This window comes from Melospiza georgiana, chromosome 1 (assembly GCF_028018845.1).
Source record: "Melospiza georgiana isolate bMelGeo1 chromosome 1, bMelGeo1.pri, whole genome shotgun sequence".
Classification (NCBI taxonomy): Eukaryota; Metazoa; Chordata; class Aves; order Passeriformes; family Passerellidae; genus Melospiza; species Melospiza georgiana.
In genome coordinates, this window is record NC_080430.1 from 130,125,677 (window position 1) to 130,142,085 (window position 16,409).

Here is a 16,409-nt window from a genome sequence, read left to right on the forward strand (position 1 = left end):
CTTTACCTATCCAGATACCTTCAACTTCACGTAAATAAGTTTTGCCAATTCTGATAGAAAAAAAACCAATTGTCTCAAATACAGTTGTGTTTCAAGTTTGGAAAAATAGTCCTAGTGACAGAAGGAACCTTTTAGAACTCTCTCATTTAACAGTAACAATGCAACATGAGCTCAAGCTTTACTGAATATTAAAAAGGGCTCCATCAGAGACACCTTACAATAGGTGATACTCTTTGAATCTTCAGTTCTACTGATGCCATGGTATTATCATGCACCACTGCTGCTAAGCACTTTGGACAACTGAAAGTGGAGTTTTCAGAAATTGTGCATAGGAATAGTGAATCCTTCTTTCTGCATTCTGTCTAATGACAACCAGCAGCTGTCCTTAATTTCTATAAGAAAAGGTGCAATGGACAGGGAAGATCTTTAGCCTTATATTGCAGTAAAAGGCATAGCATTATTCACATCCAGAATCATGACACTCTCAACTACCACCCCTTGCAGTTGTCTATCTGTTAGAAAATCCCAACCAGAAACCAAAATGTCTCTAGACCTACAAGTCAATCAATCACAAAAGATCCCCAGTTAAAAAAAAAAAAAAAAAAAAAGGCAGAAAGAGTCAGAGCTACTTGCTGAACAGAAAGGAAATAACATCTTGCGATTTTTTTTTTTTTAACAAAAAGACAGAAAAGTGTTTTATTTTCTAGAATTATGCTTCTTTTGTATTAAGGGTGTTTCAGCACCCTTAATACATTATGAGCTTTATGCAAAACTCAAGACTCCTACTGGGATATTTTCCACACACAGTTGAGATAGGATGTATACAAACTTTCATATCCTATACAAAAATTCTCACCTGAAATCTAAACTCCTAGAAATACACTTGGCTCCCATAAAAGTTTCCTTTTACAGTCTATTTTTATACTACCATTCTACTTTTTGTATCTATGCTGATAAAAACATGCTGATTTTTATAGTTAGAAGTTTCTTCCTGATTCACTTGAATGCTGTTTTGAAGCAGAAATATTACACTAATATAAAAGCATTAGAAATCCAGTTGTCCCTTAATTATCTCTACATTTTTGCAGATACTGCTTATTTTAGGAATTGTATTAATTTTAAAGGAACCTGAGGCACATTTATAAATATTTTAATTACTAGAAGTTATTTTTATACAGCCTTATTATTTAAAGTATACAAATTACTGTTCTAGCTAAATTATTCACTCAGAAGAAGTTTCACCGTTTATCTTATATTTTACTTGTTTGCCCAAATGACACTTTTATTAACTTTATTCTAAATTTCCTTCTAAAGGGATACAGTATTTACCAAATGTGACAGAACAAGAGGTTAATTCATATGTTGGCAATTAAGCACATTGCAACATTATTACATTTAAAAAGGGCATCTCCAGCAGAGATAGTATTTCTCATAGTAACTCGAGTTACTTTTTTTGGATCATCTGTTGACTTACAGTAGGAAGTCATTCACTTCACAACTGTAGTTTTAGAAATGTCCAAAATAAGTAACATACTGTGATCAATGTTTTTATCCTTACTATAAATAGAAAAATTACTTTTTCATTGGACAATTACACACATAGCCAAAATAAACACATGCTAAATAATAGGTCAGACTGTCTCGGCTCCGAAATGTAACACCTCCTGACATTGCAGTATCATGATTAGAATGAGTTCATTCCACATTGTTTACAACATTCATGAGCATTTTCAATTATTAAGTAGCCCCTATCTTTTTACTTCTGTGACAGGAGTGTTCCTATCTTGATGATTTTCCTTTTCTAACAAACAGGAAATAAATGTGACCAATGCTGGGAAAGCCAGTGTAAGCAAGACTTGGTTGTGCTCAACACATGGTTGTCTCAACTTCACCCAAGCAAACTACATCAACATGTTTGATACTGAATGATCACCACCAGAAGTGGAACTTGCAATTGTTCCTGATGCATCTCAGTTTTGACTGTGTCAGAATTCTTACTGTAAAAGTAGCACCAATGAAGCCACATTGCCAGCAGCACTCTAGGGGGAGAGCCTCTTGAAAGCTTGCCAATTCTCAGAACACTTATTTTCCATACTGCTCATATTTTTAAAGTAACAGGAAGTAAGGCCAAAACACAAATTAATTTCATCATGCTAATAGATACATATTTTTTTTTTATGAGGAAGGAGCTCAGTGAGACTGCTCACCTGCAGAAAGGTCTTCTTGTAAGTGTGTGAACAAGGTGTGTAATGATTTTTGCCACACTAATTATATCTAAATCCATGCCTCCATACCTCCCCTTTACTGTAAAAGTGCACTGAACTCAAACTTTGCTTCTCAGAAGTAAAATATGTCAGTTTAGGTTGCAGCAGTATTTCTTCACTTAAGATTAAAAGTATTCAATAAAAAGTATTTGGTAAAAGATAAGAAATTTTGGATCAAAAACTGTATAAATAGTAGTAAATCTAATACTATTTCTGACAGATAATGCTTGAGTTTTCCAAATAAGTGTAGTTGTACAAAACCACCCCAACTAATCAGTGTCAGAGAGAAGATCAGAATTTAATCCTATATTGAAATCCTTTAACCTCTTAATTAAAGCCTATTAATTAACCATTAAGAGCTCAGAGTTTCTGGGTACACATGAGGGTTGTAAGAGAATGAAGCCAGGCCGCCAGCTGCCTGCTGCCCATAACCCCACAGAGTGAAGGGAGCAGCAGCAGCAGGCCTGGGTGCTACCAGAGGGAGCAGGGACACTGACAATTCTGTGAATATCTGCTTTCCTACAAAGCTTGAGTACTGCTGCAAATATAAATAAATTTTACTCACATTTGTATAAGCACAACTGCACTTAAACAAGAAGAGTAAGTCTTAGCTTTTTTTTTTTTTTTTTTTTGTGTATTTTTATTGCTCAGGGCACATAGATTACTATGTTGTTATGCCATCGTGTAAATTGCTGAGAAGCCTTTTTTTCCCTTTTTTTTAATAATAATATCTGCAGGCTTAATCCCTGAGTAGGTTCAATGCAAATCAAACTTTGTAGACTCTGGCAGAAGGAAAGTCTTACTTGATTAGGTGATTTTCCTTTGGTCTTTCTCAAAGAGGTACCCTCAACTGCCATGACTTTGTAAAAAATCTGCTATCCTAATTGTAGACATTGTGGAATAAAATCTGGGGGGAAACAATATTTATTATCCTCCCTACTGCAGAACGTGGTCAATTCCATCCTGCTCAAAATCAATTGCCACTCTTATTTTGTATGTCTTTTGTATGCAGGACTGACCAGACATCACTATTCAAAGATGAAACAATATCAATACTGATACACTACCAATTTTTTCTGCTATTATAACTAAGCTGCTACAACAGGATCTTTGTAACAGTCTGTTTCCAACCTTGGGAGAAAGAGCCTTCTTTAAATATGGACATCCGAAGAAGCAGTTTATTATACCTGCATCTTCTGGCCCCTGAAGGTAGAGTCAAAAGAGAGGCAAAGGCACAGCTGGGCTATCACAGCCAATACCTGAACAAATCACCAGAGAAGATAAAGTTGTGATCCTAGGATTATCACAACTCATCAGTGTTGCATGTCTAAGCAAAGGAAGAATATTCATTTAGTGTACATAGGTAACTAGTATTGTAACAGCTAGGAAATAGGAAATGTACACAATAGAGTCCCAAATCCAATAGTTAATCTTTCAAAGATTAGTTTCCAACAGAGCCCACAGCCTAATATTTTCTTAATAAAATTCAATATAGATACTGTAAAGAGAAGACAGCAGCTTCATCACTAGACATGATTAAATATGACTACAGTATATTTGCTAATTTAAATTCACATTTAATCCTGAAACAGACAACATGCTGCTGTTTCTGAAGTTACCTGTTAATCAGATTTTTGGCATACAAATATTAGCGGTTTTCACCCTGTTGGTGAACACTGCACTCGAAACAATAAAACACGTTTAGCTCTTAGGTACATAACTGTGAGAAGGGGCATCCACAATTGTTCCAAAACTGTTTTCTGACATGGTCTGTATACATGGATAAATTACACCTGAGATTAGAGGCCTGGCTCCTCCAGCTGACAAAAATCTAAGTTCTCGCTGCTTCATAGCCTCACACTGAAACAAGAAAATCCATTTCCTACAACAAACCTATTCTTACTAATCAGCAGTTGGAAAAGAGAATATACACACGGATGCAAAACTTCCTAAAGGATGAGAAAAAGGTGACGTGAAAGAGTAACTTGAGTTACTGATCACCTTTCAAATTTTGGAGCAATTGAATCATGTCAGTGACAAATCCAAATTCCAAATATTCCTCAGTAAAAACTGGATTTTTGTTTCTCTGACAGTGCCTTTTTTTGCTCTGTGAGAATTTTCACCGTCTGTTAATGTTATTCATAGATGAGACTTTGTACCCAGTAGTATTCCTCCTCACCCCAGGCTTCTGATCAACTCACTCTGGTACCATCTGTGTTTGTTCTGAGTCCAAGATACTCCAGGAGCCACATCACTATGAATTTACTTTCTCTCTCTACAGAACATAATCAGAAAAACATTTTTGGAAGAGATAGGTAAATTTGCTACTTTGTAAAAATCTATATTAATTCTTCTATCCTCACAGAAAGCACCCATGAGTGCACAAATAAAAGCAAATGGGAATGATGATGTTGAAAAAGTAACAAGTACACTCATCTGGAAATAGAAGGGCTGATGGAGGGTTTCATGACACAAATATTCTGTGGACTGGCCTCCTTTTGGAGCACACCTTAATGTTCTGACTATCTGTTCAATTGTCCTTAAATCTCTAAAACCACAACTAGAGTGAAGACTACCATCACATAAAAATCTGCTCCTGGTCATAAAGGACAATTGTCTCATCTAGCATGTCTTCTGTAAGTAAACATAGCAGAGCTCCACATCCTGTAGTTAGTCTTTCTAAATCAGTCTAATCCTTTCCTGCCTTAAATAAGGGAGAATAGACACTTCTTTCCTCTAGCCTTGCTGCCTGTCAACAACACTTCAGTTAATTATAAAAAATATAATTAAATGTTCATTCTTTAATTGAGAAAATACTACAACTATTCCTTATCAAAAGGCTAAAACAAGAAAACAGTGATAACACTTTACTCATCTCCACTCTGAAAGTTATATGACAACCACTGCAAATCCTTCAAAATAAAAGTACACAACAGAGAGTAAACCCTCCCAAAGACAAACACAGCATTAATTGACAGGTTTCAATTTAACAGAAAGGTTTTTGAAAGAAGTTGGGAATTTAAAAGCATGTAACCAACATTACTGAACTTTCACTTGAAAAGCTCTGCAGCTGGGAAGCCTAATTGTATTTTCAGCAAGCCTAATTGTGTTCCCTGACTCCAGGGGACAGGAATTCCCCAGATACTCTTGACTGACAGGTCTGGTTCTGCTTTCAACCTGCAAGTAAGCAAAAATACCCACTGCTATTCAAACTAAGTATGAAAAGCATTGCTGTTTCCACTGGTATCATTAGCAGCTGCAAGTGCCCATATCAGCATTCAGTACTGGCCACAGCTGGATCATTTGTAGAAGTCATTCCAGAGATACAAACCACTCTCAGCACCAGAATTCAGTAGTAAACCTTAATATATATGGCTTAGGCCACACAGCAGGACTCTGTGAAGTACCAAACATTTTCCATATGAAGAAACTCCATAGAGTTAAAAGGTGTCCACCAGATCCACGTCTAGAATTACTGGCATTGTTCCAGAACTTGCTTCCTGGTTCTGAAAATTGGTATTGTTTCATGAACCTAGTTGCTGATTTTCCAGGAATTCAATCCAACATCTTGAGGGTATTTATGCAGTTATGGTGTTATAATTGATTCAACCATGGTCTCTGAATCTCTCCTCTTTCCTGAATATTTATTCAACATTTTTCATTATGCTTTTATCGTGATATCGCTACCTGTGGTGCAAAATAGAAATATTTAGAATATTTTTAATATCAAATTACTGTCCATTAAAACTACCCATTGAAAGTCTTTTTTATTGCACCAATCACTACTGATTTAAGAAGCCTGATGTATTTGATACAAATAGTTAAAAGTAATTCGTAAAGATGGATTGTTTCAGGAAATGTATAAAAGTTTATTTAGTGGTAAAAATAACATCTCTGATTTCAAATCTGTCATCAGAATTGTCTTCAATTAACCTTTTTGGATGAATTGTCTTCCCAATTCATCCAATAATTAAAAAACTTCTAGTTATTTCCAGAAATTTTTCAATCACTCAGTAGTATGCACAGCAGAAGAAATGAAGGTATCTTCTGTTCATGTTTCCTTACTAGCAGTTTATATGGGAAAAAAAAACCCACACCAAACCAAAACTGGGATTACTCTGGATAAAGATACTGCTCTCCAAAAACTATACAAGCTAACACCTTTACATTATTCATACCCTTACTCATGTGTGAATCCTCAATAACCTCAATACCCTGGGAGATTATTCCACTTTGGTAAAAGCCATGCTGAGATTTTCCAGGTAAAATGTTGAAAGGATGAAACAGAAAGAAGGAGATAAGGAGAAATACATTGAGGAGAGGAACCAAAGGAATCATCCCTGGAGAAAGTAGCTCTTAACCTACAATACCAGGTGAGCCTAATTACAAGTATTGAACACTAAAAAGCTCCAGTCAGCAATTTTCGTAAAAAAACAGGAGCTGTATTGCCAAAGCAAGCCCAAGTCAGTCACAATTATTCTTCTTAAGTGATGAAAACAGACACTCATAACTCTGCTGTCTTGTGTGAGTGCATCCTGAACATACTCTTTACATCTACAGTACTACGAGGGTGGCAGCATGACTCACAGAAGCATGGCTTCAGGGAAGAGAGAGATCAGTTCCATTAAAGTATAACTAGTTCCAACATCCTTTGATTTCATGATTCTGACTGCTAAGCTTATTTTCTCTTGGAAAATGCAACCAAAAAGAAGAATACTAACCTATAAGCAACTATTTTGACATATTTTCAAACTAGATAATACAGAAAACACTATAATGTGTTGTTCTATTCTCCAAATCCAATAATATTAAATTAAATTTAAAATGTTTAGAATACAGAAAATCCTGACAAAATAACAAATATCCATGGTGAGGAAAACTTCACCAGAATGGAGCAGCACAGAGAACCAAAATAAAATACAAGGGAAACTTGCCAAAGAGAGCTAAGAAAATCTTTAAACTAGGAAAACAGTAGTCTTGAGTTTGAAGAAGACAGTCTATGAAAACAATTTTTGTACTATTAAAAGTAATTGTCTCAACTAACTGGCACCCAGAAATCATATACACAAAGCATAGCCTGGCTGGTTCTCTGTTAGGTTTCAAACTAGGATTCTGTCTGTGCACAAAGGCCAGAGAACTGCTGAACTCTCAGGCTTCCCTTGAGCTTCAAGCACTCTAACTGCTGTTCTACAGCAGAAAGTTTTTGTCCTGGGCATATATTTCTAGTGGGAATATTAATTCAAAATGAAAAATTACCAGAGGGCAAATACTGACATAAAACATGCCATGCAAAGTGATTCAGATAATATAAAGCCCATGGAAGTTCAGATTTTGGTATTTGCTATGTTCACAATGAGAATCATAGACCTGACCACAATTCATCAGCATACTATCACACATGAATTTTTTATTTTCCCTGAAGACAATTGTTCCCTACTTGAAGAGAAAGGCAAACATATTCAAAAAGCTGATGAAATTTTCTACCAAACTAACAAAACATAAAAAATAGAAGATATTCTCTTTTTCTTTCCTTTTGCTTAGTCTCTGCCAAGTCATCTCCATGAATGTGACTAAGAGGTTATTTTATCAAAATAGAAACTCCATAAGAAATCTAAGAATGTCACTTATCGCAATATTTCCTTTGTTAAAAGAAAAAACAGTTATTAAAAAGATAGTTCCACAAACTTGAATTTCCCTCAAATTGACATAAATAAAAATTTATGTACCGTGAATGGTTAAAAATTTATAGATAATCCATTAAAAAAACCTCTGTACATCATAGCAGCTGTTTGTGAACTGAATAGTCACTTCTCATAAAAGAAAAAAAAAGATTTCCTTTATCAAGTCAAAACCATCTTATGCCACCTCTTGGAATAATCTTACTTGGGACTAGTAATATTCCATGTAAAATAGGATTCACATCACTTCCACTCACAGAATACAATATTTCCAGCCATTTTAAGGAGAATGACATTAAATTATCATGAATAATGTGGAGCCAGTAGAGTACAGCAGCTGGGGTCTGATTTTCTCTAGAAGTTTTGACCTTCCTAATATCAAGACTTGATAAATCATATAAATTGATGCATAATTTTTAGCATCAATTCTTCACAGAATGAAATGCATGATTCTTCTTTGGAAAATAAAAATTAAAGCATTCATTAGGGTTACATTAATGCCAAAATGAGTGTATATAGAGCCTCTATGTCTGTAAGAACACCTTTTGCCTCTGTCCTAAATGTTGCATTTGAAACTGAGTTCACTGATTCAGCGGCAGGCTTAACACTGTTTCCTCTTATGATAAGAGTATCACTTCTGTCTTGTTTAAGTTAAGCTTAAGCCAGCATTTTCTAAATCTATTTCCTTATCTCATTCAGACAACCTGTCATCCCTCTAGGGGTGCTGTCTATTTATTTTTGAAAGCAGTTCAAATCAGGATGTTGTCAGCATATTAGTAGTGCCACAGCCTGTGACATTCACAAACCCTGAGAAATTGCAAAAATAAGAGTGAAAATATTTCCCACGAAGCTTTCAGAAGCAGTTCTATGTTAATATATTGTCTAGAAATCATCACTTAACACCTTTATGCATATACATATGGAAATATTCCCTTCTTCAATCATATTATAGGTTTTACTACTTCTGTTATATAACACAAAACATCTAGAGATTTTAGTACACAAAATAGGTCAGATATAGCTCCAATTCAGCCCTACCTTATAAATACGTTGATATTTTCCCTTTTTATTCTTTTATCCAGTTTATTATTTGAGTAAGGTATATAAACACAGATTATGTCATTTTGGGGGACTTCTTTCACCTTTTCCTTGCCCCTAATGCCAACTGCTGGCCAGGTAAGTACTTCTCATTGTATTCTTTCTATATGCAAGTCTGTTTTTATAACCCCAGATCCTCAAGGAGTTCTTCATTATATCATACTACCTTGTTTTTGGTTTAAGTTTAGCTCTTTCACAAACAGACAATAGGTTTCTTACATTTTCCCTGATCTTTTTAAAATTCTTTATTAATTAAGTTTATAAATAGACTTCATTAATTTTTTAATGCAGCATCTATTCCTTTTTAATTAACCATATTCTGTGGTTCTACTGAATTACAAAACCACGTATGTTTCAGGATTTACATAGATCAGTTGGGTTACAATAAGAAATATATTTCTTATGATTACTATATTTACCTGTACCAAGCATTTATTATTTATATAATGTTTTATACATGTTTGTCAGCATGTCTGCTGATGAAACTTAGTTCTACTATATTCATAGAGTTGTTAAGATTGGAAAAGACCTCAAATATTGAGTCCAACCTCTGACTGAACACCACCATGCCAAGCACCACATCCAGTCATTCCTTGACCACTTCCAGGGATGGTGAGTCCATCTCTTCCCTAGGCAGCTTCTTCCAATGCTTAACCAGCCATTGCTTCACCAAAAGGGCATCCTAACCTCATAAACATTGTGAACAATCCAAACAACATAGACAAGTTTTTCTTGTATTAAATATTTTGAGAAAAAGGTCCAGGGCAACCATACAGTCAGGAAACTACCATGTCATGTTGCAAATGGTAAATTTAATAGTCTCAGCAAGAGATGTAACAAGCCATCAAAATGACCAAAGCAACAGAAGTTCTTTTGGTACCTCATATTTACTACATTAAGGAGACAAAACCAGTTTCATAGTTAAGAGGTATTTTGTGGATTTCTATTTTCATTTACAGTAGCTACAATCTGCCTTTATTTTTTTTAATATACTGTAAATTATAATTTTAACTCACTTACTCTGTTTTCTTTCTATCTTACTGCCCAAGAAAACACAGCAGAATGTTAGACTTCTCATGACTCCAATGTCACAAGTATTGGCTGCAGAGACCTATTTTTCTCTTTCCTGAAATTATTTTTTCAAGTAGAGTGTTTTTAACAGGTTCTATAAAAAAGCAGCCTGAACAGGAACTGCACTGACAGCAAATAAACCCACTGAGTATATATATAGTGTAAATTGCATTAAATAATGGTTGATGTGGGCTTGCTACCACATGCCCATTAGATAATTTGAAGACATTCAAAACTACCTTGTGGTTGGCAGACATGCTTTATGCAGTAAATTTAGAATTCAAAATTAATGATCCATTGATTTCTGTTATGTATGTGAGAAAAGTTAATCTAGTTTAACTAGAATTCATTAGAAATTCTCACAATTGAAAATTTTACTGTTTTGCTGATGGAGTCTACCACGACAGAAAAATTAATTTAATTTACAGAAAAATATGCACGAAAAGGTTTTACTAGGTGTCATCTTACAGTAATTTTCAACCTTCATTTCCTTAAGTGATAACATGACTTCCAGAAAAAACATATCTATTTATTTACAAGCCAGTTTTAGTAAAAAAAAATCCCTGTTGTGCTAAACAATGTACATTTTTCAATCTCTCCCAGAATTAGTCTAGTAAAAGTATAAAAAGACAATAATGTATTTATTCTGAAATTATTTAGCTACAAAAAGCATTATGTTAAATAACTTTTGATGCTGACTGTATTTTGTCTACTGTTCATTACTAATGTGCTCATAACTACCAAAAACTGAAGAGAGGCTCAACTTCTGCTGTCAGATTCAATGATGGACCTCTTACAGTTCTTAGCAATTAACCAAACTTTCAGCCTGAAAATAAAAAATGTTTATGGAAAAAGGGATAAAACCCACCATCTTTTCAATATTTGGATATCTTTAAGCAGCAAACATTAGAAACTTTCCTAAATCGCTACTTAAAAACACAGAGCTCTCATATCTTGAATGCTGTGACACTGATCACTGTTAACTAAAAATACCTAACTGGGCTTTTAAAAGGAGATAAGACAACAATGACCATAAGCAGTTCCTATCATAGAAGGAAAAACTCTGACTCTGCAGCTTAAAGGGATAACTACGAAATATAATAAACTGTGTGGAGCATAATAGAAATGTGGAAAGTTTGTCCATTTTATAGATAAATTATATAACCCTAGCACTTCCCATTGAAAATATCAGAAAGCAGTTTTAAAACAAAAAGGTGACAATTTGTCCATACAGATAATTAAGTTGAAGAATTCAGTTTCACCAAGTTCTGAAACCAAGAATACAAGTAGGTGTAAAACAGGACTGCAAATCACTGTGGCAAACAGATTCCTTATTGCCAGGGAATAAATCCAGCAGTGTGCATGCAGCCACTGCCTCAGGAAGCCACTAAAATACCTGTATCAGAACCATTCTATGCACACCCTTCTCCTTATGTGTGTTCTCAGGTATTCATTGCTGAATACTGCCAATATACAATATCACAATAGTGGAATCTTCAGTGCCTTCTAGCACTGGAATTCCTTTATTGTGATCGGAGATTAACACCATTACATAACATTCCAAGATTTACTCTGAAGATATAAATCCAAGTCAATCAAGACCACCACATCCTAATGAGAAACAACACAAATACACCTTTTACGAAATATATACCCTATAAATCTGAAGAAATAAAAACTGGTAGACTGATTGTTAAGCATCAAAACAGTTGCTTCAGAGGGCAAATAAGAATTTCTACTCTTTAAGGATTAAAATAGGGAAATATCTCCAACACTGCTGATAAAACTCATGATGAAGTACACACATGCTAGAGATAGAAGTATTCTTCATCAAGCCAAGATATGCAAGACCACTCTCAGTATCAGAATGATCACAAAAATTGGGAGAGGTGCCTAACATCTGTGGAAAGGAAAATGTCACTTCCATCCTGAAGAAGCATAAGGATCTATAGAGCCACAGACTGGTCAGACTCATCTCGATTCCTGGGAAGGTGATGGTACAACTAATCCTGGGAACTATTTCTAGGAACATGAACTACAAAGCAGTGATCAGGAGTCAGTAGGCATCAACCAAGGGAAGTCATACTCGACCAATGTAATGACCCTCTACAATGAAGTTACAGCAATGAGGGGAGAGCAGTGAATATTGTCCGTCGTGTCTCAAATAAAGCTTGTCCCATTGGCTCCCATAACATCCTCATAGAGAAGCTGATCAAGTACAGACTGGAGGAGCAGACTTGAAGTAGAACTGGGCCCTGGCTGAATGGCTGGGCCCAGAGCAGGGAGATCAGTGGCACAAAGTCTAGTTGGAGGCTAGTTCCTAGAGGGGTCATTATTGAGTCCAGTCCTGTTCAATAACTTACTTACCCAGAGATTTTCTAGAGTCTTCATCCCTAGATATAATCAAAATCCAGCTACATGTAGTTTTAAGCAGTGTACCCAGGTGACAGCATGAAAAGAAAGGTTGGGCAAGATGACCTCCAGAAGTCTCTTCCCACCTCAACCATTTTGTGGTACAGAACTCATGTCCAAGAGCATCAGACTAATTCTACCTCTGCCCATAGGCATACATGGTCAATGGCCCTACAAAAATACCTTTTCCAGAGCAAAAGTGAAATCTATAACATGATACCTTGTTTTCTGACACTACTTACTCCTATTCTGCTATTACTCACCACATTTTGTCCTCCTCAGATTCACTGTAAATAAGCTTTTTCATCAGCAAAGGTGGACAATCAGTATACCTCAAAATTAGACTCAGATTCTAACAGCAATTTCAAGTGGAAAATACCCTAATATGTATGAATAGTAGTAAAAGTTTCTACAGACATTTATTCTCCTCCTCAGCGTCCCACAGCGCTCCCCAGTACACTTTTTTGCAAGCCATGAATGTCAGAAAAATAAATAATATTTAAAAGCTGCACCATTAGTATTTCTGTTCAATTTTCTCCCTGAATGTTTACAATAATCACAAAACCAAATCCTGATAATTAACACATTAATTAAATTACCACAAACACTGCTGGAAGACACTTTTAAAACTCATTTAGTCCATTCTCTTGTTCCAGCACATGACCAGCTACACTTGTGTCTCTTCTAACAGGTATTTGCCAAGACTGCTCCTAAGGATTTTCACAGCTTCCAAACAAGGCCTAAACAAAGTTTGCAAGCATTTTAAGTTTTCTTTCCACTAAAAAATTCTCCCTACCAAGTTCAGTCCTCCCTAATGCAACTTAAGTTTACTCCTTTCAGCTTCACCATGAGATGAACATGGAAAAGCGATAATTTCCTTTCACTTGTCCATCTCCTTCATTCCCTGGGATTTTCTTTTCGGAGGCTAAATTAACTCATGTGTTTGATTATTTCCTAACACATACCATAGTTTTTAGACACCTAATTATTCATTCCTATTACTCTCCACTGAATTACAACTGCTCCACATAATTTTTGAAGGCTATGCTATTCCAGATGAGACCATACCAAAGCCTAGCAGTGGGAAAACTTCACAGTGCTTCCTGGCCAGTGTCTGTACATTCCTGCATGACATTAATCTCTTTCAGGATACTGGCTACAGCTCAACTTACGTACTATTAGGGCTCCCTGATTCTCTGCCAAAGATTATTTCCCTACACAATTTTTCTTTGTCCTATGTCAACCACATAAACGACCCCTACAGAACATTCCTTTGCAATTTTCCTTTTGAATAGCATCATAACATCATAACCATTGTTGGGGGGTTTCAGGATAATTTTTAATATAATCATGCCATGAGTTGTTAACACAAGAATGGGAGAAGTGTACCTAAAAATTCAGTGAGTATACCAATTAATTAATTTCTCAGTAATATAATAAAAACACTGAACAAAACTGGTTTCCAAAGAGGTCATCATTCAAAAAGATCCTTCCATTCTAACAGTAATAGTTTTTTAATATTTTTTGTTAACTATAACTCATCTGTTTACACTGCCCATATAGTATTTTAAGTTTCTTGAAAGCCATATGCTTCATATTCACAACACTAGGGAGCAGAACAAACTTTTACTGTTAAGAAAACAGGGAATACAAAGTATTGTATAAAAAATGTAATATTGCCAGTTTTTAATAGTAACCAAAAAAACAACTATTAATATGTACACAATTTTATAAGCAGTTAAGTGAGAATATCAGAAAGAGCTCAGAATAATACATTGCTTTACAGAACATCAATTTTATGTCCTATTTTTCCATTTTAATTCATGAAATGTTTTCACCATGTATACTCAAAAACATCACAGCTTTCATGACCCACAAGTATGAAGATCAATTTAAATACATATATTAAAAAATAAACAAAAATTGATTCTGCTTGGAAAGTAATTAGCACGTTATACACATGCTTTAAACCAGTTATGCATGAGTTCAAAAGTAAACATTTCTTTTATCACATGAACTCCCAATGTATAAACCTCTAGAAGAAAGAAGAGAGCAACTTAATTGTTTAAGGCTCAAATAACATCCAAATCACATTTTAGCAATTTGAAAATTTATAATAATAAATATTTTTAGTTTCTCTTTATGAAAGGAATATTTTCCTCTCCATGCTTTGTTCTACTCTAAGACTCAATGCCCTAGGCTTTGCCAGGTTCATTTAAAACTTAAGGTTTTCAGATAGCAAAAAAAATCATAGAAAAGGTTCACAGATGAAACACTGGCTCCATCAAAGTCAAAATTTCTTCTGCTTTGATTGACCCAAGATTTCACCTTACATCTGTTGAAATTCTGAAACATTACAGATATTCTAAAAGCATAAAAAAAATGACATGATATGTTCCTGGTACTTAGAAAGCTCTTCTGACGTATTATGTAGATTCATATAGCATTCTATGCATGACTCAGACCACACATATGCATAGACATGCTATAATTAATGCTACATGTCTTAGCATTCCAGCTTCTCATGCACAGAAAACATATCACTTGACCAGAAGTTTCATTATAAGGAACATTTGCCAAGAGACAGGGAAAAAAAAAAAAAAAAAAAAAAAAAAAAAAAAAAATAACCACAGTAGCAGTAACTCCTTAAATTGTACTCAAATGCAATCACTTAAGTTACTGATAAGGAGAGTAAGACCTGATTTTCAGTTTTCCCTTTGCAAATGAAGGGTTGGAAAGCAAATGTTGCTCAGCTTGTAGAATGCCCTCACCTGCATGTTCTAAAGGGGAAATTACTTTAAACATACCCTCCATCATGTTCTAGTGCTATACAGATGTTACTTAATCTACAGAGAGCAGCTTACTTACGTCTGGGGCTCCTTTTCATTTTGCTGTTTTTGCTGTGGTTGAAGAACGTTATTTACCAGCTCAGTGATCCCACTAAAGGGAAACCACCTGTTTAAACAAGCAAATAATGTGACTGAATAACCAACAAAACCACGCTAGTTGAAATGTTTTCTTATCCAACATTAGTAGAAATAGACAGGCGGAAAAGCCAGAGCCAATGGGAATGTGAGCTGCAGAACTACAGAACTAAGTCAGCCACTAAGGGTGTAAGGGAAGTAAAGTTCTACAAGTCACCAGTTCACAAGCAGGCAGCAAGAACCTACATCCAGCTAACATGTGGATGGAGTAAGAAGCTACAGGCAGCTCTCTTACAAGCCAGTCAGGAAGCAGATGACAAACTACCTGCAGCCTATCAGGTATCAGTGAAAGCTAATACCATCAAAGGTGCAGAGAGCAGAACATGGCAAAGGTAGAAAAGTCAAGCCTAGTGCATCTTGAAGAGACTTTACTTACTGTGTCGGCTGTGGTTTTTGCTCTTCTTTCACCCTAAAAAGATAAGTTTGCACAGCTGAGTGCAACATGTTGAAAACAACTACCCTGAAGTACTAACATCTGTATCAAATGGGAAGGGAAAAGTTCCTATTTTGAATTAAAAGGATTTGCTTTAGTATTTGTTGCATGTTTATATTAAGTTGTACTATGGGTTTGTTTTTATTTCCATTTATTTTTAAAAATGGGGAGTGCCAAGAATAGAAAACTTTAATATGCAACTAAAATTAAATCAGTCATGTTACCTGACTTCCAATCTTTTTGCACATAATACCATATTAAAACATTTCCAGCAACACTTTCAGCAACAAATACAAAGGAAGGTGCTTTGATTATGTGAACTACAATCTATTTCTCTTTTATTTCCAACCAAACTGCCTGTCATAGTTCAAGGCAAATTTATAACATCTAATATGCTGTTTAAAATACAATAGATTAAAGGAAAATCTGCATTATATTTATTAAACTACAGTGATGTCAGAACCTGAAG

At 35.1% G+C, this 16,409-nt stretch overlaps 1 protein-coding gene across 43 annotated transcripts in view; it reads right to left on the reverse strand.

Moving 5' to 3' along the window:
* The window catches only part of RIMS2 (regulating synaptic membrane exocytosis 2), a 443,516-nt gene that overhangs the window by 366,265 nt on the left and 60,842 nt on the right, over positions 1–16,409 (reverse strand). For 28 of the 43 annotated variants that reach the window (XM_058037300.1, XM_058037348.1, XM_058037101.1 and 25 more), the window contains exons 2-3: positions 15,884–15,916; positions 15,392–15,478 (exon numbers count right to left, since the gene is read on the reverse strand). The exons of the other annotated variants lie outside the window; for them this stretch is intronic. In XM_058037300.1, the coding sequence (XP_057893283.1) occupies positions 15,392–15,478; positions 15,884–15,916 (120 nt within the window). The remainder of the gene's footprint in view (positions 1–15,391; positions 15,479–15,883; positions 15,917–16,409) is intronic. 43 annotated transcript variants of the gene reach the window in all.